The following is a 25,130-nucleotide window of genomic DNA, read 5'->3' on the forward strand; positions in this document are numbered from 1 at the left end:
AAGTATCAACCACGTGTCAGGTATTGTGGCCAGTGTTGAGTAAAGAGTAGGGCCAAAGTGGGAATTCCCTGATGGTCCAAGGGTTAGGATTCTGTGCTTCAACTGCAGGGGACACGGCTTCGATCCCTGGTCAGGGAACTAAGATCCTGCATCAGTTAAAAGGCCTTAGGGGCAGAGCTGGAGCTTCCCTGAAGAAATTCTACCTGTATAGACAGTGGCTGCGCTCCATGTATGAGTGTTGCAATGCGCCCTGCAGATTTCTTACCTGCCTAACCAACCCCCACGATCACGTTAACCATTCCCTGCAATAAGCCTCTTCTTATATTATCTCCTAATGCTTTTGTTTCTGTGGCTGAACCCTGACTAATACATTGAACATGAGACTTAAACAGTCAGAAGAGTGGTGGGGGTAGAGGGCGGGTGGAAGCAGTTTGGGTTTGAATTCAAACTGGCTTCTTGGAGAATCAAAGTGTGATTATGTTACCGAAAGTTTGGGTCCAGGTCCTCGCCACTCAAAAGCCAATAAACAGGCCAGGTTGGTGGAAAGGAAAGTTTGCTTTATTTCGGATGCTGACAACGGGGGTGGGGGAGGACAGATGTCTGTCCAAAGGTGGTTCCCCCTCCACTGACAACCAGAGGGGCAAGAGCTTTTATAGACTGAGGGAGGGGGCTACATGCAGAAACAGCACAGTCCGCTCTTACGATCATCTTCAAGTTGGTCACTGGTGGTCTGACCAGCTTCATCTTGATTGTTTTAAATATAGTTAATCTTCAGTTCCAGGGTCAGTTGTTTACATTTCTTTGAGGCCAGTTCTTGAAACTGTGGCAGCTTATGTCACGGCTACAGTCTGGTCATCGTGTAGTTAGCGTCTTCCACCTGGTGGGGGTTTCAGTGTCTATAAGACAGCTCACAGCATATGGCTCAGAATATTATCCATAGCCCTTGAGAAGGAACTAAAGTTCCCTGACTATGCTTAATGAGTACATCATTAGTATTTGGTCTCCTTTGACCGCTACCCTTTGTTTCCACATTTTCTCATTTCTCTGATTAAACTAATAAGTTTTGACTGAGATTTCAACAGACAAAAGGCAGGCAGAGGACATTGGGGTAAGGATCATAGGGTCCTGCTCTGTTTCAAAGAAGAGAAAAAGGAACATGAAATTAAAGAAGAGAGAAGTGGGCAGGGGCTGGATCAAGCCCAGAGTAATGGCAATTTTAAAAGGAAAAAGAAGTAAAAAAAAAAAAACTAAATTTGGTTTTTAAAAGGATGATTTTAGCTACAGAAGAATAGCTTGGATGGAAATGTGATTTTAGAGGTCAAGGGTAGAAGGCGCAGACTACAGAGGGAGATTTAGAGATAGCAAATGATGCAAACTGTAAGCATAGGACCGGCAGAGGTGAAAGTCACTCAGTCGTGTCCAACTGTTTGTGACCCCATGGACTATACAGTCCATGGAATTCTCCAGGCCAGAATACTGGAGTGGCTACCATTTCCGTTCTCTAGGGGATCTTCCCAACCCAGGGATGGAACCCAGGTCTCTTGAATTGTAGGTGGATTCTTTACCAGCTGAGCCACAAGGGAAGCCCAGGACCAGCAGAAGTTGTTGGTCAATTATATATGGACAGGTGAAGACAATCAAGGATGACCTGAGTTTCTGTCTTGAGCAACTGGGTGAATGGTGGATTCCTTTATTGAGACAGAGATCAGAGGACCAACTTACATTCTTTAGAGAGAAATGCGTGCGAGCTCAGGTGCTCCAGAGGTGTCCAACTCTTTGGGACCCCACGGACTGCAGCTTGAGGGCTTCTCTGTCCATGGAATTTTTCAGGCAAGAGTCCTTCCTTCTCCAGGGGATCTCTCCATCCCAGAGATTGAACCTGAGCCTGCTGCAAAAAGGGAATGGTTACCCACTCCAGTATTCTGGCCTGGAGAATTCCATGGACAGAGGAGGCTGGCAAGCTACAGTCCATGGGGTCACAAAGAGTCAGACAGCACTGAGCGACTTTCACTCACCCACTCCTGCATTGGCAGGCAGATTCTTTACCACTGTGCCACCAAAGCTCTGTTCTGCACATTTTAGGTTTCATAAGACCTCGCAGCATCCAGGTCAAGTGGGCATTCGAATAATCAGGTGTGAAGCTTGGCAAGAAGGGCAGAATTAGAGATTAACCTGAGAAAGACATCAGGTAGAGGGTACTTAACTTACGGGGTGGGGATGGGGAGTAGGGGTGGAGAACCAACTCACATTGAAAGGGAAAAGAGCCCAGGTTTAGCAGGAGGATCCTTAAGGAACTTAACTGAGAATGAACAGTGGGGCTTAGTGAGGTCACAGTGACTTGCGTTGGATTTGACTTAACGGCTGTTTTAAATCCGAGTCCGCCCAACCTTTTACTGCACTAACAATCAGATCGCGGCCAAACACCGCCGCCTGGCTGGAGCCGGCTCACGCAGAACTGAAACCTCCAACGCGAGCCGGCCCCGCCCCCGCCCACGCGAGCAGCGCCAAGGCTCCGCCCCTTCCCCGTCCTGCCAGGCTCCACAATCACCTACAGAGATCATCGCTGTGGCCAGGCGGTTGTGTCGATCCAGCTAGAGACAGGAGCTGAAACCATGGCGGAGAAGACTCAAAAGAGGTGGGTCGCTGTCTGAGGTCCTGTCCTCTCCTCCCCGCAGGGGTGGAATCTGCTCTTGGTCGCCAGTGGTGGGGACTTAGGTGGTGTCTTATTCCAGGCGCCCGGCCCAGATGGTTCCTAAGGCCCAGACCTGGCCTTCGCGGAGGGAGGAGGCGACGGGTTGGGGGTAGCGAGGGCCGGGAAAGGATGCGGAATGGGTTAGGGGAAGGTCCTGGTTCGTGGTCCCTCCGTGGCCTCGCTGGCCCTCCGCCACGCGCCCGCGCTGTCTCGGGCGGGCCTGCTGGGGATGCAGGGCGTCCCCGTCGCCTGGGACACGGAGGGACCCTCCCGTTTCCCGCGGCGCTCCGAACCCTTGTAGCTGTCCTGTGTCGCCATCACCCACGGTCCCCCAAACCCTCCGTGTGCGTCGGGGGCGCTCCGTGTATGTGCAGACAGACTCAAAGCGGGGCCCGCGCCTGGGCCAAAGCTAGCTGCTTGGTAAACGCGTGGGGACGGGCCTCGGGGCTGCTGGGCGCTGTCGGTGGAAAGGGACAGCTGGGATGCAAGACAAGCTTCAGTTAAACCGTTTCCCAAAGCAGCAACGTTGAGCACCCTCTGCTGACTTTTTTAGAAAATGAACACCGACAAGCCTCGTTTTGGGGGCGGCCGTAAATTAACATTTAGGTTTTTCATCCATTTAGGCAGGTAATTGTAATCTTTTGCATAAGCTAAAGAGGAACAGATACGCTAGGAATATTATGCACAGTATATAGGAGAGTACTGTGGAGATGAGGTTACTGTTGATATTTTATTATTTAGGACTTCGGCTAAGTCTTCCCTCGGCTGTCTGCTCTCGGCTCCGCCCCTTCACTCCTGAGTTTTATTATTCCTGCCTCACAAAGAAATATGCTGACTGACGCACGCAACCTGGGGCGTCTTCCTTGGGCATAAAACTGAAGACAGGGCACTTTTGAGTCTCTTCCGTTCTCACTTGCCCAGTATAAGTTAAATATTAGATAATGCTTTTTTCATTAAAAAAAGAAATAGCAAGAAGGAGGCTGAGGGAATGGAAAACTAGGATCGGAAATCATGTGTAAAATGAGCTGTTTTATAGAGGTTAATTTATTTGTCCACAGCTTAATAAGATTGCTTTTTTTACACACAAACCCACCTGAAGGGAAAAGGATCGGAGAAAAAGTGTTTATAAATGGTGATACATTTATCACCATTTTCAAGGGCAAAATCATTCAGCTGACACAGGAAACTGTCCAAAGTGACAGGCTGTTTCCAGGAAACTTCCAGCTAACAAAAAAGGGATGATTGATGTTTGTGTTTTTTAGAGTGTGGCTGAGCACAAACCTTAGCATGGACTGTTGCTGTACACCTTTAAGCCCCGCCCCTTTACCAGATAACAGTTGCCCAACTCTTTGTGACCCCATGGACTGCAGCCCCCCAGGCTCCTCTATCTATGAAATTTTTCAGGCAAGAATACTGGAGTGGGTTGCCATGCCATCTTTTGGAGGGGGTGCGGTCCTCCCAACCCAGGGATTGAACCTGCTTCTTTTGCATCTCCTGCGTTGGCAGGCAGATTGTTTACCAGCAAACCACCTGGGAAGGCAGGTAGCAGTTACTGGGCTTCTGCCATAAGCAACCAACTGTCGGTGAGCAACCCTTAGCGGTCCTGCTCAGCCATCCATGGGTGCTGCAGTGGGCCCCTCCCACAAGCTGCCAGCTGTCAGTGAGAGACAGTTGTGGTTCCCTCTGTCAGCAGAGTGGTGGTCTTCAGGCCTCAGGCAGAGAGTCCGGTAAGAGGCAGATCCTGGGAACACTTGGGGGCTGTGTCCTGCAGGGCTTCAGAGCCTTGGCCAAGGCCTCCCACTGGCCAGGCTCAGGTCTTGAGCGGCTGCGAACCTCTCCCCCATCCCTGTGTCTGCGGCATAATAACAGTGGTGTCTGCATAGGATGCAGTCTGCAGGACCCAGCCTCTGCCCTAAGGGTGGCTTGAGGAGCCTGAGAGTCACTGGGGTCCTGGGCGCCTGTCTCCTTCAGCGATGACGGCTAGGCAGAGTCTGGGGACGGATGGATATCTGATGGATATCTGCCTCTTCTTAGCCAGGACCTGGACTTTGGAGGGTGACAGTGGTGCCTTGGGACCTGGGCCTTGTCAGAACAGAGAATAACATTTATTTGGTAGAGTTTTACAGGAACATCGTTACCTGACCATGAACCAACCTCAAGAACAAAGGATCTGACACCAGGATGTTTGGTAACAACTAACCATGCCCCCACCCCAATTCCTAGAAAAGGGCTTTGCTGAAGGCTTTCAGGGAGTTTGGGGGTTTTAAGGCATAAGCTACCCATCTCCTTGCCTGGCTCTACAGTAAACCTTTCTCTGCTCCAAACTGACGTTTTAGTATTGTTTGGCCTCACTGTGAGTTACATGGACTTGTGTTTCAATAATACTAGGACAGTGATGTCCCGGGAATGAACTTTGCTTCAAGAAGTTTCAAGGCCCTGGGCTTCAATTTCCCCATCTAGAAAATGAGAGGTTTGGAGCATTTTCTGTTTTCTAGTCCATCCCTGTGTCTGCAGTGTAATGGCAGTGGTGTCTGCATAGGATGCAGTCTACAGGACCTAAAGTTTTTCCTTCTATTCAATGGAAAGGTTATATATTTTCTGTGATTTCAGCAGACAAGTGACATGTAGTAACCCAGATGGATCATTTTTAAATTGTATTATTTTGTGCCTTGTAGAGAGTCAGTGCCTGTGAAAATGATGGAGACAGACATAGCTGTGTCTCCTCTGGACATTTCTTAAAGATAGATTTAAGGATTATAAGTTTTTTATTTTATCAGTATTTTTTTTTAACTTACTTATTTTTGGCTATTCTGGGTCTTCATTGCTGTGTGGGGACTTTCTCTGGTTGCAGTGAATGGGGGCTGCTCTCCAGTTGCGAGGTGTGGGCTTCTCGTTGCAGCGGCTTCTCTTGTTGCAGGGCATCGGCTCTAGGCTGGGTGGTTGTGGTGCATAGGCTTAACTGCTCCATGGCACGTGGAACCTTTTAATTTCAGAGATGCTTGCTCCTTGGGAGGAAAGCTATGACAAACCTAGACAGCATGTTAAAAAGCAGAGATACCACTTTGTCAACAAAGGTCTGTATAGCCAAGGTTACTGTTTTTTCCAGTAGTCATGTATGGATGTGGGAGTTGGACCATAAGGAAGACTGAGCACCAAAGAATTGATGTTTTCAAACTGTGGTGCTGGAGAAGACTCTTCAGAGTCCCTTGGACCCCAAGGAGATAAAAAACGAGTCAATCCTAAAGGAAATCAACCCTGAATATTCATTGGAAGAATGATGCTGGAGCTGAAGCTCCAGTACTTTGGCCACCTGAGGCAAAGAACGGACTCCTTGGCAAAGAGCCTGTGCTGGGAAAGGTTGAGGACAAGAAGAGAAGGGGGCAGCAGAGGATGAGATGGTTGGATAGCATCACTGACTCAGTGGATATGTGTTTGAGCAAACTGTGGGAGATAGTGAAGGACAGGGAAGCCTGGCATGCTGCAGTCCATGGAGTCAAAGAATTGGACACAATTTAATGACAACGACAGCAATGTGGAATTGTCCCAGACCAGGAATCGAACCCATGTCCCCTGCATTGGCAGCCAGATTCTTAGCCAGATTCTTAGTTCTGATGGATATTCTTTTTACTTAGAGCCTTAAAAATACTTTGTGAGAGGAAGATTTGTTCACTTAAATTTACAGAAGAAAAATCCGTACATGTCTTTTTTAAGTTTTCCACATCAGTATGGAAGTGGTGATTTTTTTTAATATTTATTTTTGGTGTTACTCTGCATTTATATTAGGGAATAATTGGGTGGATTCTGGAATATGAATGATGGAGAAACATGTTAAAGAGTTTGTACTCAGCTGACGCTCAGCTATATTTCTGGTCTAGCGCTCTCTCATAGCCCCAGATCTAGATATACTGGGTCTTTCTCCATGGGTACCTCAAACTGACTTCATCTAAAATTTAACCAAATAACTTCCATTTTTCATTTTCTTTTCTACATACTGATGTTTTTCAAATCTTTCAACAGATAATGTCAGATGCCTCCTAACTTTTTCCCCAAGTGCTCATCACATAATCTTTCAGTTTTTTTTTCTTTTTTCCTAGAAATCTTCCCTTTGAAGTCCTCTGTCTTTGCTCTCTAAGACCAATGCACAGCAATTACCCTAATGTTCCCCTCTGTCCTTGTATGCTGGAGCCTCTGATTCTAGTCCCTGGCTTCAATTTTTTTGACTTAGCAATGTAGCTTGGAGGTCATCCGGACTCTTTACACACAGGATTGTTCCTTCTTTTTTATGCTGTATATTAGTTCGTACTATACCATAACGCATTAACCAGGTCCCTACTAATGAATACCTAGATTGTTTTGAGCTTTTTGCTATTTAAAAACAATGTTGGTATTAAAAGAGTCCAGTGCCTCTTTTCTTCTCAAGCATTTTAAGAACACGTGATAAATGATTTTAGGTTGATGGATGGTGTATCACCTGAGAAGTTTATAATATATTAAATCTTACAGTTTACTTTTCATTTTTCCATCAATTTGTTTTAACCTTTCTATCATTGCAGTGCCAGGATAGCTCCTATAACAATATTTTTAAACCTTACCCATGATGCATGTTCCTTTTTTCTTCCTGCAGCGTGAAGATCGCACCTGGAGCAGTTGTGTGTGTAGAGAGCGAAATCAGAGGTGATGTCACTATAGGTAAGAGAATAGCCTATAAGTGTTGTCTCTCAAGAATTGGTGTTATTTAGTTTATTTCTGTGCTTTACAGTTCATTAGGTATTATTTTCTATGTTTGACTGAGCTCCTAATTTTATTGACAAAGCAATGTATTTCTCTAAGTGTTTAATATTTCTCAAATAATTTAGTGTGATGGAGTCTATGTTTAAACTCCCATCTGATAGACTAAGGCAGTATAATAAAGTAATTTATTCGAGAGACATCTGAGTACCTACTGTGTGCCAGGCCCTATGCTCACACCTGTGCTTGCACTCTGGACCCAGCAGTGAATATAGCAGAGCTTACACTCTTCTAAGAGTGTAAACCACAGAGTCTGATGGACCTGGGGTTAGCATCCTTGCTCTTTATCTGCTGGATTACCTCAGGCATATCACTTAGTCTCTGTCATTTTCCCCTTCTGTGTAATTGCGTGTATCAGAATTAGGGTCAGCAGCTTGTAGTGGTGGCTTAACACACGGAAGTTACTCTCTCGTATAAAAAGCCTAAGGGTAGGCAGTTCACGTCCTGTCAGTTGGTTGTCCGGGAGCTGCGCCTCACAGGCCAGGGCGTGATGGCTGGAGCACCAAGAGTGTCCTGGGTCAGAAAGGAGAGGAGTGGAAACTAAAGGGTGCGCCTCCCAGTGGAGTCCGCTCCCCTTAGGTAGTCTTCCTGAAGGTTCCACAACACTCTTTGCCTTGGGCCTGATCTCAAGGACACGTCTAGCTACGGAGAATGCTGGGAGATGTAGTCTAAACCGGACACATTGCAGCCCCCGTATTGGATTCTCTTACATAGAAAAAGGGAAGAATGGATATTCAGTGGAAGCAGCTTTTGTCACATGCAAAATAAGAGTGCCTTCCTCAAAGCTTTTTGAAGGATTAAATAAGAGAATATTTATGAAAGTCATGGCCCAATACCTGACATGTAGTAAGCACTCAATAAATGTTGGCTAGCTGCACTGTAAAATCAGTGTAGCCTTGCTCTAGAGGTAAAGTCCAGCGTTTAAAATGAAATGAAAAATTTAACATGTGGCAGCATGGGCTTCGCTGCTGGCTCCGTGGTAAAGAATCTGCCTGTATTGCAGGAGATGTGGGTTCAGCCCCTGGGTGGGGAAGATCCCTTGGAGAAGGAAATAGCAACCCTTTTTTATTCTTGCCTGGGAAATCCATGAACCGAGGCGCCTGGTGGGCTGCAGTCTGTAGGGTCGCAAAAGAGTTGGACACGACTTAGCGACTAAACAGCAACTTGCTTATATGAACATGATTGAGTTCCCCCAAATGCACGTTTTAGCCACTAGATCTTTTCCATACGTTTTCACTGGACATGGTACCCTGGTAGCTTTATTAACGTGCACGCGTATTTACTAGCCACTGAATGTTACCAGAGTAGAGCTTTCAGAAAACTAAGTGCACTTTCAGAGAGAAACTGTGCCTTGTTCCCTTACACTAACAGGAACTACAAAAGAAAAAAGAATTTCTGTAATTTTAGTAAGTCTAAGCCACTTCAGGATCATGTCTTATAAAACTAGTTACGATTGTGCCAGTATTATGGAGCATAATTAGGGCTTTGCCCAGGTTGGATCTAATTAATTATTTTAAATGGACAGAATTTCAAAGTTTAGAAGGTGACTCTGTTTCTTTTCAGTCCTGTGTTAACTTTTAAACCACTTGCAGACTTTTTGTGAGGAGAAATTAGCCACATGTTTCTCTTCCTCTGCATTTTTATTCTAGTATTTTTATGGTTTTCATCATGATTCGAGGGATAACACCTAAAATTAATTCGCAGGGTACTCTATAATTAGAAGGAAAGTAAGACTAAAATAAAAAAAAAATATGGAGTAGAAAATGGCAACCCACTCCAGTGTTCTTGCCTGGAGAATCCCAGGGACCGGGGAGCCAGGTGGGCTGCCGTCTGTGGGGTTCGCACAGAGTCGGACACGACTGAAGTGACTTAGCAAGACTAAAGTAATGATATTTCCTTCTCATTTCTACTTCTTCCCTACTTTAAACAATGTGTTCAGTATCTACTGTGTAGTAGACACATAGATAGTCTGGATATCTCTACAGGCATAAGTGTACACACAAGTATACATATATGTTTGTGTGTGTGTGTTTCAGATTTGAAATAACAGGTTCTGTCCTTGCAGAAGCTTCCCTAGAAAAGCAGTAAAGGCTTTATCCTGTGCCAGGGAGAGCTGGACCGCTGCGTAGGACTACGGCCTGGGGGTTTCAGGAATCAGCACTCACTTTCCTGTTTTCCCCTGTCTTTCTTGTCTTGGTGCTCTTCCCTCTTCTTTATCCCTCTTATCCTCCTGCCTTCCTTGAACGTTGAAATTATGTAAAGAAATGTGGTATTTAAATCTGCTTTCCATATAAGCTGATCAGGTGATCATGTACCCTCTGGTGGTTAAAATATAAAATTATTGTTCAGTACAGATTTTCAGAGATGGATTGTAGCATAAGAAATGATAATAATCTTTTTTTTTAACTAGTGACTTTAATTTCATCATTGAATGGATCTAAGTTAATATTTTGTTGGGTTTATTTTTGACCCAGGTTTTTAAAATCAGAAAATGTTCTCACTTTACAGAAACACCTCAATTTTCAAAACTAAGGAAAAGATTCAGAGTGATACCCAGTGTATCACTCTGGTATAACCCAGTTACCCGGTGTTCCATGCTCCATATTTCTTATCTCATTTTCATTGTGCCTGTTTCTGATTCTTAATTGTATATATAAATATGGAAATTTTCCAGAACTGATACTTAGTCATTTCTATCACTTTTGTATTTGGTGTAAAATAATCTCTAATCTTTTGGTACTGTTAATTACTTTTTCTGATATAATATCTCAGATTAAAAAAAGCTCTTGGTAGATATAAAGTTAAATCAGAGCAGAGAGTAGAGATAAGTTACCTGATGAAAACTCACTCTCCCTGCCGTGTTCTTTTTCCTTCTTTTTTTGGGGGGGAGGGGTGTGGAATTTTCTTAGGGAAACTTTTATTTTTTATTTATTAAAAAATTTCATTGATGTACAGTTGATTTATAATGTGTGTTGTTAGTTTCTGCTGTACAGCAAAGTGAATCAGTTACACATGTACATATACCCCCCGTTTTTTAGAGTCTTTTCCCACACAGGTCACTACAGAGTATTGAGTAGAGTTTCCTGTCCTATACAGTAGGTCCTTACTGGCTACCTATTTTATGTATAGTTGTGTGTATATATCAATCCTAATCTCCCCATTTATCCCTCCCTCCCTTCCTCCCTGGTGACCATGTTTTCTGTATCTGTGACTCCATTTCTGTTTTGTAAATAAGTTCATTTTTTTAGATTCCACGTATCACATTATATGGTATTTGTTTTTCTCTCTGACTTACTTCACATAGTATGATCATCTCTAGGGCCATCCATGTTGCTGCAAATGGCACTATTTCATTCTTTATGATGGCTGAGTAATATTCCATTATGTATATGTATCCCATCTTCTTTATCCATCCCTTTGTCGATGGGCTGTTGTTTTTCAACTTATGGCTGGTTTTGTTTTTGCTTAATTTATCAGAATAGCTAATGTAAGTCTTCTCCTGTTACAGTATAGATATGGAGATTTCACGATGTTTTACATAACTTTGCATCCCCTCGTCAGTTTTACCTTGCTGTGTTTCAGTTAGTAGAACGTTACATTTTCTGTTTTCCTAGAAAATCAAGTATTTGGTTTATCAAAGAAACTAGTCTGAAGCTTTGAAGTGTATTCCTTAATCAGAAACCCTATGTCTGTGGCACTGACGGAACCTGACCCCTTTCATTAGAGTCTGTTAGGAAACAGAGCTTAGGAAAAATAACAGTTCTCTCGTTAATTATAATTTGGGTAAATAAGGTTTCATCTTATTTACTATCAAGCCTGCTTTTTTTTTTTTAAGCCTGCTTTTAATTAGACTGCCTTGATTCATGGGTTTTGCGTTATTTTCTGAAAATTTTGTTTTAAAAGCTGAAACCCATCTTAGAAAGGTGCGTCCGTGCACAGTCCTGCGGTCCTGTTGCAGCCTGGAGGCAGACTCCTGGGGTTAGGACGACACTTGGGGACTCCTGGTGTGAAGGCAGAGCGCCTGCAGGGACACAGCTTTGTGATGGAAGCACTTTGCCCCACGTTGTTGTTCTTTGCATTAGAGTTTTTAATACAGATCAAAAGCTTCCCTTTTATTGTGGAAATTTTTTAAAATTGAGGTCACATTGGTTTATAATATTACATAAGTTTCATATGTACAACATTATATGGAAATCTTTTTCAATAAGGCAAAACAGTGGCTTTGACTTGAGAAATGCATCGAATATAAAACAGTTGTTAAAAGTACTTCGTCTTGTAGGCCAAAGGAATTGTTTTCATTTTCAAGAGACCTTGTGGCTTTTGGAACTATTTATTGACATATGAAAATGTCCACAAAGATTGCTTTCTGTGGCAAAGATAGAAAGGAAAAATACCCTTTACCAACTGAAGGGAATGGAAATACGATGCAAGGAATGTCTTTCTGGCTAGGTTGCGTCAAGCCCAGCCAACCATTTAGAAAAATAATTCATCAGCCAGTAAGGCAGCTCCAACTCTAGACACGTTTATCCAAACAAGGAGATAAGCCAAATAGGGTTTCAGCACATTTGGTAAGAAAATACACAAACTACCCTGCCAGAAAGAGCTCCAGAAAGTTCACGACAGCCTTTTAACAAAAACTTTCCATGGTGACAGATTTTTATTTTTAAAGCATTTTAACCCCAAGACCCTTCAACTTGGTTTGAATTCAGACCCGTCCTAGGTGAAAGTGCCACTTGCGTGCAGAAAAGTGTGGAGCAGACTGTGCTCACGTTTCAGCGAGAGGTTGCTGCCCGCGTCTTGCACTAGTGCTGGGCAATCAGGCTTTCTGGGGCCAGCCTCCAGCGCTGTGCAGAGACAAAGCACCTGGTCAGACGTTTCCTTTAAGAAGTTCACCAAACTTAAGTCTTAGCAGTCACAACCTCATGCGAAGAGTTGACTCATTGGAAAAGACTCTGATGCTGAGAGGGATTGGGGGCAGGAGGAGAAGGGGATGACAGAGGATGAGATGGCTGGATGGCATCACTGACTCGATGCACGTGAGTCTGAGTGAACTCCAGGAGTTGGTGATGGACAGGGAGGCCTGGCGTGCTGCGATTCATGGGGTCGCAAAGAGTCGGACACGACTGAGCGGCTGATCTGATCTGATCTGATATGGCAGTTCATGTTTAAAAACTAACGTCTCTAATCTCTGCCCCAAAAAAGCTCTTCAAGAGGTTAAGGGGAGCTATTTAGTTTGTCACCCATGACCTTGCTCTTTCTTCACAATTCAGAATAGATCGCATTGCCAACATTCATTGCTCATGGAAAAAGCAAGGGAGTTCAGAAAAATATCTACTTCTGCTTCATTGACTATGCTAAAGCCTTTGACCATGTGGATCACAACAAACTGTGGAAAATTCTTAAGAGACAGGAGACCAGATCACCTTACCTGTCTCCTGAGAAACCTGTATGTGGGTCAAGAAGCAACAGTTAGAACCAGACATGGAACAACGGACTGGTTCCAAATTGGGAAAGGAGTATGTCAAGGCTGTATATTGTCACCCTGCTTATTTAACTTCTGTGCAGAGTACATCATGCAAAATGCCAGGCTGGATGAAGCACAAGCTGGAATCAGGTTTGCTGGGAGAAATATCAGCAATCTCAGATATGTAGATGATACCACTCTATTGGCAGAAAATGAAGAGGAGAGAGCCTGTTTGAGAGTGAAAGAGGAGAGTGAAAAAGCTGGCTTGAAACTTAACATTAAAAAAAACTAAGATCACGGCATCTGGTACCATTACTTCATGGCAAATAGAAGGGGAGAAAGTGGAAGCAGTGACAGATTTTATTTCTTTGAGCTCCAAAATCAGTGCAGGCAGTGACTGCAGCCATGAAATTAAAAGATGCTTGCTCCTTAGAAGAAAAGCTATGATAAACCTAGACAGTGTATTAAGAATCAGAGACATCACTTTGCTGACAAAGGTCCATATATTCAAAGCTGTGGTTTTTCCAGTAGGCATACAGATGTGAGTTGGACCATAAGGCTGAGTGCTGAAGATTTGATGCTTTTGAACTGTGGTGCTAGAGAAGACTCTTGAGAATCCCTTGGACAGCAAGGAGATCAAACCTGTCAATCCTAAAGGAAATCAACCCTGAATATTCATTGGAGGACTGATGCTGAGGCTGAAGCTCTAATACTTTGGCCACCTGATGAGGAAAGCTGACTCATTGGAAAAGACTGTGATGCTGGGAAAGATTGAAGGCAAAAGGATAACGGAGTGGCAGAGGATGTGACTGTTAGATGGCATCACCGACTCACTGGATATGAGTTTGAGCAAACTCCAGAAGAGAGCGAAGGACAGAGGAGTGTGGCATCCTGCAGTGCCTGGGGTCACTAGGAGTTGGACACAGCTTAGGGACTGAGCAACAGTTTCACCTTTCAAGTCACTTCAGAACTCCAGGACTTGTAGTTTGGCAGTGTGACCACCAGGTGGAGGTGTTTTCTTAAACGTCTCACGGAATCTGCTCACTGGTCTCCTGTAGTGCTTTCTATCCCAGGGAAGGCCCTGAGACTTAGAACCAGTTTTCCAGTTATTTACTAACCCTCTTGTTAAGAATGATAAGAAATAATAATAATAAAATACCTGGCTAACACAGCGCCAACATTATTTTTAAAAGGGAAAACATGAAAATATCAGTTGTTTTCAAACCTGTACTTTAGAGGAACTTTTAAAGAAGCACAGGTCCCAGTGTAACCTTTGTCTTATCAGCCTTTTCTCACGTAGCTTTTTGCAAGACTGCTTGTTGTCAAAAGCTGCAGCCTGAGGACCAGCAGAATATCTTGTGCCCCTGGGTACTAATCTAGCTGTGGTAAAGGATCTGCTTTCTGTCATAGCCAGGACGACCTCTTCCTCCTGTCAGATTTTTAATGCCAGTATGGAAAATTTTTATTAATCTGTTTCACTGTCTTACAGTAAGGTGAAGAATTTCTTCCCTGTTTAAAAGGAGGTTTCACCCTGTTACCTGAGTATCAGGGGAATAAAGCAGTCCCTTTTCTTCTGTTTCTCAGACCAGAAAGAGTTATTTTGTTTACTCTGATAAAGTTCTTAGCTCTTAGTGTCAGATAGTGATGAACCTCCCATTTTGAAGAACTATGGGCCAGACCCCATGATCTCCTTTCCAAATATAATCCACACTTCAACCTGGTGAGATAGGCTATCATAGACTTCATCTTTTTATAGATGAGAAAACTGAAGCATTTGAGAGGCTAAGCACACAGCCTTTCAGTAATAAAGGCCAGAGCCTGGACTTTCTAGACAAGGGATGTGGTTGCTGGCTGGGGCTTTAATTATAAAGAACCGAAAATAGAAAGATCGTGTCCCTTTATCATAGAATATCTTGACATAAAATATAAATATGGTATTGTGCAAACCACAGCTTTAAATTGCTTCACACAGCTGGAAGGACCTATAAGAAGTTTCTCATTTCAAAGGAATCCAGTGTTTGTTTCAACATTGTTTTAGCACCTCTTGCCAGAAGTGGTAATTCTTCTAAATGCCTTATATTAAGGGGTTGGTTAAATAAATCATGGTATATTAATATAATGTGAAATAATATTCAACAGTTTATGTGGAAAAAAATCATGATAACTTTTTAGGTGAAAAAGCAAGTTGCAGAATAAGTACCATTCCTTAGTTTTTGAAATTCATATTTTAGTATGTAAAATTCATATTTTTTCTCCTTCAAGTTGAACTTATCTTCTAACTTTCTAGGGAAATATATTTTATATACAGTCATATTTACAGATTTTAAATATACACTAGTACTCAAGTCTGGAGTAATACTCCAAACTTTTAAGAATAGTTACCTCCAGGGAATGAGATCAGCAGGAGGAGAGAGGATCTTTCACTTTTGACTTTGATTGAGTTTTTTGGGGTAAGCAGGTATTCCTTTTATAATTATGTGTATGTGTGTATGTATATTTATAATTATGTGTATGTGTGTTATATTTATGATTATATATAGGTATATTTATAATTATATATGTGTGTGTATTTAAAATTATGTGTATGTATGTGTGTATTTATAATTATGTGTATGTGTGTGTATATGTTTATAATTACGTGTATGTGTGTATATTTTTAACCAAAGGAAAAAGGCACCCGTGGTCACAGTCATGGCCACCTTGAGAAGTTTCCCAGGGATCTGAGTGACCCCATCTTCTATTCTGAAATCTCCTATCCTAAACAGGAGCATTTGCCAGGAAAGTTTTACTTTAGCAACTGAGGATTTAGGGAGCCAGAGGTGCCACAAAGAACAAAGCTACCCTCTATGTGTCCCCTGACCCCGCACCCCATGTTGGGCCCCACCCTCTGTTATCAGTCCCCAGCTCTTCTTGTTGGGGAAAAAAATAAGCTGTCCTGAGAGTCTTTCCAGTTCTCTGGGCACCAGGAACACCTCCTTATTTATTTTAATACATTTCTGAGTGAGCGTGTTAAGTCTTCCCGATTTTCAAGACAAACAAAGCTCCAGAGGGCAACAGTAGCACCCGTTCCTTTTTGTTTCCCTGTAACACGCAGCCCTGCGTCTTGCCTGTCACTGGCAGATAGTGATTGTTGAGTAAATTAACAGTTGATTAGTGCAGTCGACTGAAGCAGTTGAGTGCTGAATTTGATGGGCAGTGTCGTCTGCCTGCCTCCCTCCCTACCTCGTGCCAGCGCTTCTGCCCACCCTGTCGTGCTGTCGGAGTCAGTTGCATCCTGTACAAAGCAAAACTTCCTGTCCCCGTGTCTACAGATAAGGACGGCCTTGATCTGCGTTGGTGGGGCAGGTTGGGAGGGAGTGCCTGCGGTGAGGTGATGCTTTCTCATCAGTGGCTTCACTATCAGCCAAATGCTAGGCCTTTGGGTCAGTCGAGCGGAGGAAGGGAATGGTACAGTCCGGAACCGACGGCCTTCTTTAGGCCGTGCAGGGCCTCCTCCACCCCGGTGGTGAAGGGATGCGATGAGGGCCCTTCCTGCCCCGCAGCGTGAGGCTGGAGTCACTGCCTCAGCTCAGCTCTCCCACTGCCAGACTCCATTAACCACGCTTGGCTCCTTCCTCTGCCTCCCTTTATCCTTTTCAACTGGTTAAAATCGTATCCTCGACCAGACTCAAGGGCTCTGCCTTCTTCCACTGAGTAGGCTTATAATAAGGATGGTGACAGTGTAACAAAGGTCAGGTTAGTCTCCATGTTTTCTAACTCTCATTCCACCCATATTTCATCATGTTCCCTGAATAAAAGGACTAATCCTGTAATACACCAGCATGAGAAAGTGTTATGTGGTTCACCAGCATAAGCAAGCACCAGTGTTGTAAGCAAGGAGAGCCTTACCTTTAGGAGGGAAGAGAAGGAAAGGAATTAACTTTTATTGCCAACTCTGTGCCAAAATATCATTGTCTACAAACAGTGTTTCATCTAATTCTTACAACAACCCTGCAGGACTGGTATTATCACCACCCCCATTTCACCACTGAGATAACAGAGACTTCACAGCAGAGGGTGAGCCGCACTGTCCGGCTCCAAAGCCCTGTGCTGTGTCCCCTCTCCTGGGCTGGAGATTTGGCCCAAACTACAGTGATAGCCTTTGTAACGTGCCCTCTGGGATACCTGGTACCCGCGTTAGGAAACGTTCCTCCCAAGAGCCTCCTTAGAAGCTCGGCCTCCACAAGTAATTTCTTTCCCATCTGTTTAACAGGACCCAGGACAGTGATCCACCCTAAAGCACGAATCATCGCAGAAGCCGGTCCAATAGTGATCGGCGAAGGCAACCTAATAGAGGAGCAGGCGCTCATCATAAATGCGTGAGTAGCACCCTTACACATGCTCTGAATGAGCTGCCGCAGAGAGAGTCTCCGTTCATGTCAGCCATCTGTAGGGACCTTTTACAGCTGACATCTGGAAAGCCCACTGTCTGAGAACCAGGAAGACACTAAGGATCTTTTTCAACACAAGCAGTTAGTAAGTGAGGACGCTACAGACCAGAGGGGTGGAGGCTTGTCCAGGGTGAAGCAGCTCATAGGTGGGTGACTGGAATCCCCGAGTCTGGGTCTGGTCCTCTTCCCTTCCACGTGCCAGCCTCTTCTGTCCCGTAAGGAGGCGTCTCCTGAGGACACCCCAGTGGCCCTGCGCTGTGCTCCCAGCCTCGAGTCGTCTTCTGATGGGATGGCTTGATCCTGACTGCCATGTTATTACTCATACCAGGACACGTGAACTTCAGTCTGATGTATATTTTTGTGTGCCTTGTGGGGATAACACTCACAATTATATTTGAAAAACTGGAGGTCCTAGAGGCAATGTTTCAACTTTAAAGATTAAAAAAAATTATAAGCTATTAGAATATGTATGATCTTAGTCAACTAGACTGTAATACCTATGAAATTTTTACAAGCATCTGTAAAGCTAGATAAAATTTTGGCAGGAAATTCAAGCTTATACCTAATTTATAGCAACAGTGTATGGAATTTGTAGTAAAGACCTTGGGAAAATATTTAACTGTGATAAAGAGATTGATTTGTCTTAATGCTTACTTAGGCTTTGGGAGTTTCTTACTATATTAAGCAGTTTCTTTTTAAAATATATTTTGGCACCTTTAAGTCAATTAACAACAGCTATATTCTGCAGTAACTCAGCTGTCAGAGATAAAGCACCAATTTTAAATGGCTTCCTTCTCTTAGACTGCAAACATTTTTTTGTTACAAATGTTTCAGCTAACCACGTAACAGCATAAAATGATTATTTTACATGAATATCTGTTTACATTTCACAATCTTGAATGGTTATTAGGAATGGAAAATTTTCAAGTTAGGCATGATTTTGATTCCAATTTAACAAGCTGAAAGTCCCAGCCAGCTTCTTTTCTACCTTGTCTTGGGAAAGGTCCCCTGGGCTTTGAGTTTAAAAAATAAACAAAGGAAGACTGACCTTCTATACGCACCTGTGATTTCTTTACATTGCAGTAGTTCTTTTTCAATTCAGAATCAAGTCTTCTCCAGCATAGAGGATAAATAATTCTCTTGGATTAAGAAGTTACTTAATGTCATTACATATATCAAGCTTGATAGAGGTCCAATTGAGAGAATGAACCCAAATTCTGTAACAGGAGAATTGCTTATTGCATTATTGACTTTTTGATAATTTCTCTTTTCTTTTTATAGTCACCCTGATAATATCACTCCTGATGCAGAAGATCCAGAACCCAAACCTATGATCATTGGCACCAATAATGTGTTTGAAGTTGGCTGTTGTATCCTTTGCAATAATTTAAGAGAAATCATTCCCAACTGTCTTTCAGTACCCAATCTCCTCTGTAGAAATTGTCATAGTTTATCTATCAAATACTTTATATGTGTGTGTGTGTGTATATATATACACACATACATACACTTTATATATAATAGATCATTTAATTATACATGTGACATATATTATGTATATATATAAATAAATGTATGAATTATATTTTTAGGACTAGGCCATCCATCTCTTGAAAAGACTTATTTACAGTATATCAAAAAAAAATTATTCCCTCTCCTTCATTGAGTAACTTCAGAGAGTGAAGGAAGCATGCTGTTCTCAGGTGTGCATGCGTGCACACACACGCACTCACCTTTAGGAGCCGTCTTCCCATGTTGCTGCGTCTTGTCAGCGGGTGACGGACAGTCAGTGATTGTCTTGTCCGTCAGCGACTGAGTGGCACTGGACACGAAGCAGAGTAATCTTGGCTTCAGTCCTGATTTAAGAGCCACAGCTCTGCCCATTTGTGATTTCTGTATAGTTTTAAAATGTTGACAGTGTGTTGTTGTCTGATACAAGGAAATGGTGGATGGGCTGGAAATATTTCATTCTTTGATGTTTTTCTCCTGAGTGTTACCAGTGCCTTTGCTGATTTCATGCTCTAAAAAGAGTAAAATCTTTTCATAATGTGAGTAAAATCTTTTCATAGTGTGAGCAAAACATTATTTTATAAGAGAAACTATTAATACTTCAAGGAAAAAACTAAAGGTTTAACAATAGCAAAATATTTAAATGAATTAAGCTTCATTTATAAGATAGACCATTAGAACCATTAAGGAGTCACATAAAATTATGTTTTTAAATATTTTGATGGTATGGAATAAGGCTTGCAAAGGTAGGTGAACTGAATAAAATAAGCTACAAAAGGTTATAGAGTTTTATTTTATACAGTTTGATTTCCAGTTATATAAAGGGAATTATATATCTTTACAATGTAAAGATATGTCAGGCTGTTAACAGTGCTGCCCTTATGTGATTGGGTGTTAGACAGTTTTAATTTTTTTAAAACAATTATGAAAATATGTTTCTTAAAACAGTTATGAAAATACTCATAAAATTGGGATATAAGGTACTCATTTCTTTAAAAATACAGAAGTCATTTATTTATCCTTCGAGATATTTCTGTTTAAAGAATTAAACTGTACTTGCCTGCTGCCCTGGGCAGGGGGTTCTGGTCAGCCCAGCCTGCGGGCCCTCTCAGGCTTCGGTCCGCCCCACTGCAGGACGAGGAGAGTGAATCAGAAAGAAAAAGATGAACACGTTCACAATGTGTGCTTAACTCTGGCTTACAGACTGCCAAGCCATGAAAATAGGAGATAATAATGTTATCGAGTCAAAAGGTAAGCTACGTTTGGAACTATATTATGAGAAGTGATTACCTCCTCTCTCTCTGTGGTGTTCTGAAAAACAGCCTAAGTGCAAACCACAACGAAGCCACGTGCTTGGAAGGACAGCAGGCATGGTTGGGAGTGGGCTAGCATAGCCGTGAGACAAATTATTTGCCTTTAAGGAACCTCATCTAATCATGTTTTTTATCCACTAAATTAAATTTCTAACTGTGTATGTTTAAATCAGGATTGAATTAAACCTTCAGGTGAAAGATTTGGAAACGATTTCTACTAAAAACTAGTGTCAATGGTAATTTAGTTGATTCATGTTGTTGTTGCATTAAAGGAAAAAAACCAGTTTCTCTACTAGTTTGCTTTCTTTAATTTCAGGACTGCTTTCCCCTAGCCCATTAGAAACATATGTAAGCTACTTATCATAGGAGGGGCTAGGCAAGGGGTCTCCTGAATTGCCACCACTGCTGGGAAGTGACTCCAAGAGCTTGTCCAGAAAGAACCGGAATGATAAGACTTGTCTATTTTTCTAAATAATGTTATCTATTTAAGAGGACAAATACAGTCATTTTATTCATTTTTTAAATTTTTATTTATTTTTGGCTGTGCTGGGTCTTTGTTGCTTCGAGGGCTTTTCTCGAGTTGAGGTACTTGGGCTTCTCGTTGCAGTGACTTCCCTTGTTGGGGCACAGGCTCTAGGGCTCGTGGGCTCAGTAGTTGTAGCTCCTGGGCTCTAGAGCTCAGGCTCGATAGTTGTGGAGCGTGGACTTAGCTGTTCTGCAGCATGTGGGATCTTCCCAGATTAGGAATGGAACTCATGTCTCCTACATTGGCAGGTGGGTTCTTTACCACTGAGCCACCAGGGAAGCCCAAGACCTCTTTATTTTTTTTTAATTAATTTATTTTAATTGGAGGATAATTACTTTACAACATTGTGGTGGTTTTTGCCATACATCGCCATGGATCAGCCATGGGCGCACATGTGTCCCCCCATTCTGAACTCCCCACCTACCTCTCTCCCTACCGGCTTTGAGTGCCCTGCTTCATACAACAAACCTGCATTGGCCAAGACCTCTTTAGAATAGTGCCTTTCCTTTCTTAGTCTTGGATGGCATGAAAGAAGAGCTTTTTTAAAATAGTAAGACTTGTTGTTAACCTACGCAGTGGTTTTTATTTAACTTGGATTGCCAGTTATGATGATGATGAGTATCAATGTCATTTTTTATTTATCGTATGCTGACCGTGTGTCAGACCTGTGCTTGACACTTGACATTTATTATCTCATTTATTCCTTACAGCCCATTGTGAAGTAGGATGGGCTCCATTTTAGAGATAAACTCGCTGAGAGCGTGTACAGGTCACACAGATCACAACGGAGCTCTGTTTTGAATCCACTTAATACTAGCCTGCTTCGTGCCTCTCTGCTGTACAAACTCTGGACTGAAGTACTTCTTTTAATATGTTTCTTAAGGACAGTTTGTATTTTTATGCTTGCATCATCTCAGGAGGAAAACAGTGTTCTCGTCACCGACTGTCCTCTGTAGTCGCTCTCTGTGTGTCTTTCCTGCAGCGTATGTGGGCAGAAATGTGATACTGACGAGTGGTTGTATCATCGGGGCCTGTTGCAACCTGAACACGTTTGAAGTCATCCCTGAGAACACAGTGATCTATGGTGGAGACTGCCTGCGTCGGGTGCAGACTGAACGGCCACAGGTGCTAGAACCTCTTTAGTCGGTAGCGTCCTTTCTAGGGCTGCTAATTTTCCCAAAATACCACATAAATGTTTTAATGGGGCAGCGAGTCTGTTATTTTAAAAGCAAGTGATTAAAATAAAGCATCAAAAAAAATAAATAAATAAAAAAAAATAAAGCATCAGAGGAACATTCCTAAAACTACAATTTATTTGTTGACTCAACAGAATTATTGAGTCCTTAAGTTAATATCCAGAGAAGGCAGTGGCACCCCACTCCAGGACTCTTGCCTGGAAAATCCCATGGGCGGAGGAGCCTGGTAGGCTACAGTCCATTGGGCAAGAGTCAAGCACGACTGAGCGACTTCACTTTCACTTTTCACTTTCATGCATTGGAGAAGGAAATGGCAACCCACTCCAGTGTTCTTGCCTGGAGAATCCCAGGGACGGCGGAGCTTGGTGGGCTGCCGTCTGTGGGGTCACACAGAGTCCAGCACAACTGAAGCGACTTAGCAGCAGCAGTAGCAGCAGTAAGTTAATATCAGAAATACGTCCAAAGATGACAGGGACATATTGACTGTGGGAAGAGAACATCCAGGGATGTTTCTCCTAGTCTTACGTGTTTTCACTGAAGGTGCATCTCCAAGCCTTACGAACTACACTGATTTGCTCCTAAAATACCAACCTTCAGGGGTAAGAAATGAACCTACCAAATTACTTTACACCCAGCTTGGGTCCACCTATCGGTTTGCTGACATAGTTGGCCTGAAAATAAATGCAGCTTGTGAATATGCAAGTATATTTAGATATTTTCCTGGCTTATGAGGAATTGTCCCCTCCTAATAACCAAGAATAATGGCAAATATGCATTTGGAGTTTGATGTTAGAGTAGGAGATAAGTATTGATAGAGCATTTGGGGCTTCCTTTGGACAGAAGGCATTCTGATTGAAGTTTTAACCTTACTGCTTGGCACAGTCAGTATATTTCCTTAGTTACGCAGCCTCCTTCCCCTCCCCCAAAGAAATGTTTGCAAGACATTTAGCACTTTTGATTCTTAGCCATATTTTATCAGAAATTAAAATGCCAGTTCTTTCTGGGTTATTCTAATTCTGTAATCTTTGGCTTTTATTATTATAAGCAAGTATTACTATTCTTTGGACCAAAAAAGAAATAAGAACAAATCTAGTATTTTTTCACTATCTTTCTGCATAACAGCAAAATGATTGAAGAGGGAGAGATGAAGCTGGAGTTGGGGTAAGGGAGATTAGAACTAAGTGAGCAAGAATATCTGAAGTTTAATACGTAATGGTATGTACGCAACACTGTTTTCCATGTTTTACCAATTATGAGGATCACATAGAGGTCCTTGCTACAAATGATCCCCAGACTTTTTGAACCAAAGTGGTTAGGACAAAGGGCCTAAAAGTACCCCAAGTGAATTTTACAGTGAGGCCAAGTGTGAGCAAAGCTGACGTATGAAGAGTGAAGATCAGATGAGTGTCGTAGCTGTGTGCTCTGTCATATAGAAAGCAGTGTACTCATGACGTCTACTGTAATTGAAACTCTTTCACTTCTTAGAGGCCAAGATGAAATCTACAAAAAGCAAGGTTGAAAACTGATAAACATACATTTTTACATGCAAAAGTTTTTGGCTTTTTCTTATTACCAAACTTAATTTATGTTCATTGTAAACTGAAAAAGCAGGGAAGCAAAATTAAGTCAGTGAATGGGATCCACTGCAGGGGGCACAGGTTCAGTCCCTGGTCAGGGAGCTGATTCGGCATGCCTCAGTCCAAAAAACAGAGATCGGTGAAAATCACCTGTAATCCGTGACGTAGTGATAATCCTTTCTACCTGGTGCTCTCAACTTTGCTTCCTGCTGGCCAGTTCTTAAAATTCTCCTATCTTTTTAGCCCCAGACACTACAGCTGGATTTCCTGATGAAAATCTTGCCAAACTACCATCACCTAAAGAAGACCATGAAAGGAAGCTCAACTCCAGTTAAGAACTAAGAACAATAGATGACATCAAGATAATATTTGTGTTTGACCAATGTCTTTTCTTTTTTGACTGGTGTCTTTTGAAAGAGCCACATGTTTGTGCATTCATAACAGTCCACGAAACACCTGTTGACTTTATCTTGTAAAATTGAATTAGAGAAGAAAGTAATAGATTTGCATTGTAACTGTCCTCTATAATTTATATAAAATGTATTATTTTCTGATGTCCTTGTCCCATTCTGATAATTTACAGATTTTTTTGTTCTATGTTTTATGTTATATAAAATGTTGGCCATGACTTTTAGTTATGTAAAAGACTACTCATGTTAAAAAAGAACATATTGTTATGTATTTATATTCTAACAAATACTAAACTAAATAAAAATGTTGATGACAGGACCTTTACTTTAATCAGTTTTTCTACTTGCATCAACTTTCCCAAAATAGCTCTTTTAATTTTTATTGTATACTAGTTAAATATTAAAGCTAATGTGTTTACATTTTCCTTTTGTGAATTTGTGGCTGTCTAAAATTTCAGGTGAAATTTCAGCAGCTATTGAATTAATTTAGATTTCATTATGTTCCCAAGAATATTTTTTTTTTCTTTTTAGTAAAACATAAGTAATCGGGGAAAGATGTATTCAGTAGAATATGAAGTCAAAAAGAATGGTGTCTAATGAAAATGACAAGTAAATGACCATTGAGTGATATTCTTAGGTTTCTGAGGACAATGAAACTAGAAGAGATTTTGATGTATTTATAAATATATGAAATTATTTTGGCGCATATTACTAATTAATAATTATCAACCTTGGCATGATTCTGTTTACCTGATTACATAATGGGCAAAATATTGAGAATTTTATTGTAATTCCAAGGTTTTTTTTAATAATTCAAGTGCATCCATTAATGGAACATAGTAACTTTTGAATTAGTAGATGTTGATTAATAGTAAGACATTAAATGCTAAAATATTTTCTCTTGAAACATTTTTTTAATTGAAATACAGTTGAGAATGTTGTGTTAGTTTCCCATGCACAGCAGAATGATTCAGTTATACATGTATGTGTATTCTTTTTCATATTCTTATCCATTATAAGTTATCACAAGAAAGATGGTAACAATAACCCTGTGTACGAGACAGCAAAAGAGACACTGATGTATAGAACAGTCTTATGGACTCTGTGGGAGAGGGAGAGGGTGGGAAGATTTGGGAGAATGACATTGTAACATGTAAAATATCATGTAAGAAACGAGTTGCCAGTCCAGGTTCGATGCACGATACTGGATGCTTGGGGCTAGTGC

At 42.0% G+C, this 25,130-nt stretch overlaps 1 protein-coding gene and 1 long non-coding RNA gene across 7 annotated transcripts; one reads left to right on the plus strand and one right to left on the minus strand.

Annotated features, from left to right (window-relative positions):
• Positions 1-536: 536 nt before the first annotated feature.
• On the minus strand, positions 537-2,642 carry LOC112444588 (uncharacterized). Of its 5 annotated transcripts, none has more exons than XR_003032937.2 (4): positions 2,248-2,508; positions 2,016-2,141; positions 1,723-1,885; positions 537-877 (listed from the first exon to the last, which is right to left on the minus strand). It is a non-coding gene; the product is annotated as an uncharacterized lncRNA (long non-coding RNA). The 5 variants fall into 5 exon arrangements; XR_009493159.1 differs by having other exon boundaries at positions 1,723-1,888; XR_009493158.1 differs by lacking the exon at positions 2,248-2,508 and adding an exon at positions 2,553-2,640 and having other exon boundaries at positions 1,723-2,172.
• On the plus strand, positions 2,594-24,323 carry DCTN6 (dynactin subunit 6). Of its 2 annotated transcripts, XM_059882214.1 has the most exons (8): positions 2,594-2,635; positions 7,317-7,381; positions 17,197-17,302; positions 18,656-18,744; positions 20,087-20,134; positions 21,705-21,847; positions 23,041-23,079; positions 23,739-23,827. In XM_059882214.1, exons 1-7 carry the CDS (start codon positions 2,613-2,615, stop codon positions 23,050-23,052), a joined length of 486 nt encoding a protein of 161 aa, XP_059738197.1. In that variant the 5' UTR covers positions 2,594-2,612; the 3' UTR covers positions 23,053-23,079; positions 23,739-23,827.
• The last annotated feature ends 807 nt before the right edge of the window (positions 24,324-25,130 follow it).

Source organism: Bos taurus, chromosome 27 (assembly GCF_002263795.3).
Source record: "Bos taurus isolate L1 Dominette 01449 registration number 42190680 breed Hereford chromosome 27, ARS-UCD2.0, whole genome shotgun sequence".
Classification (NCBI taxonomy): domain Eukaryota; kingdom Metazoa; phylum Chordata; class Mammalia; order Artiodactyla; family Bovidae; genus Bos; species Bos taurus.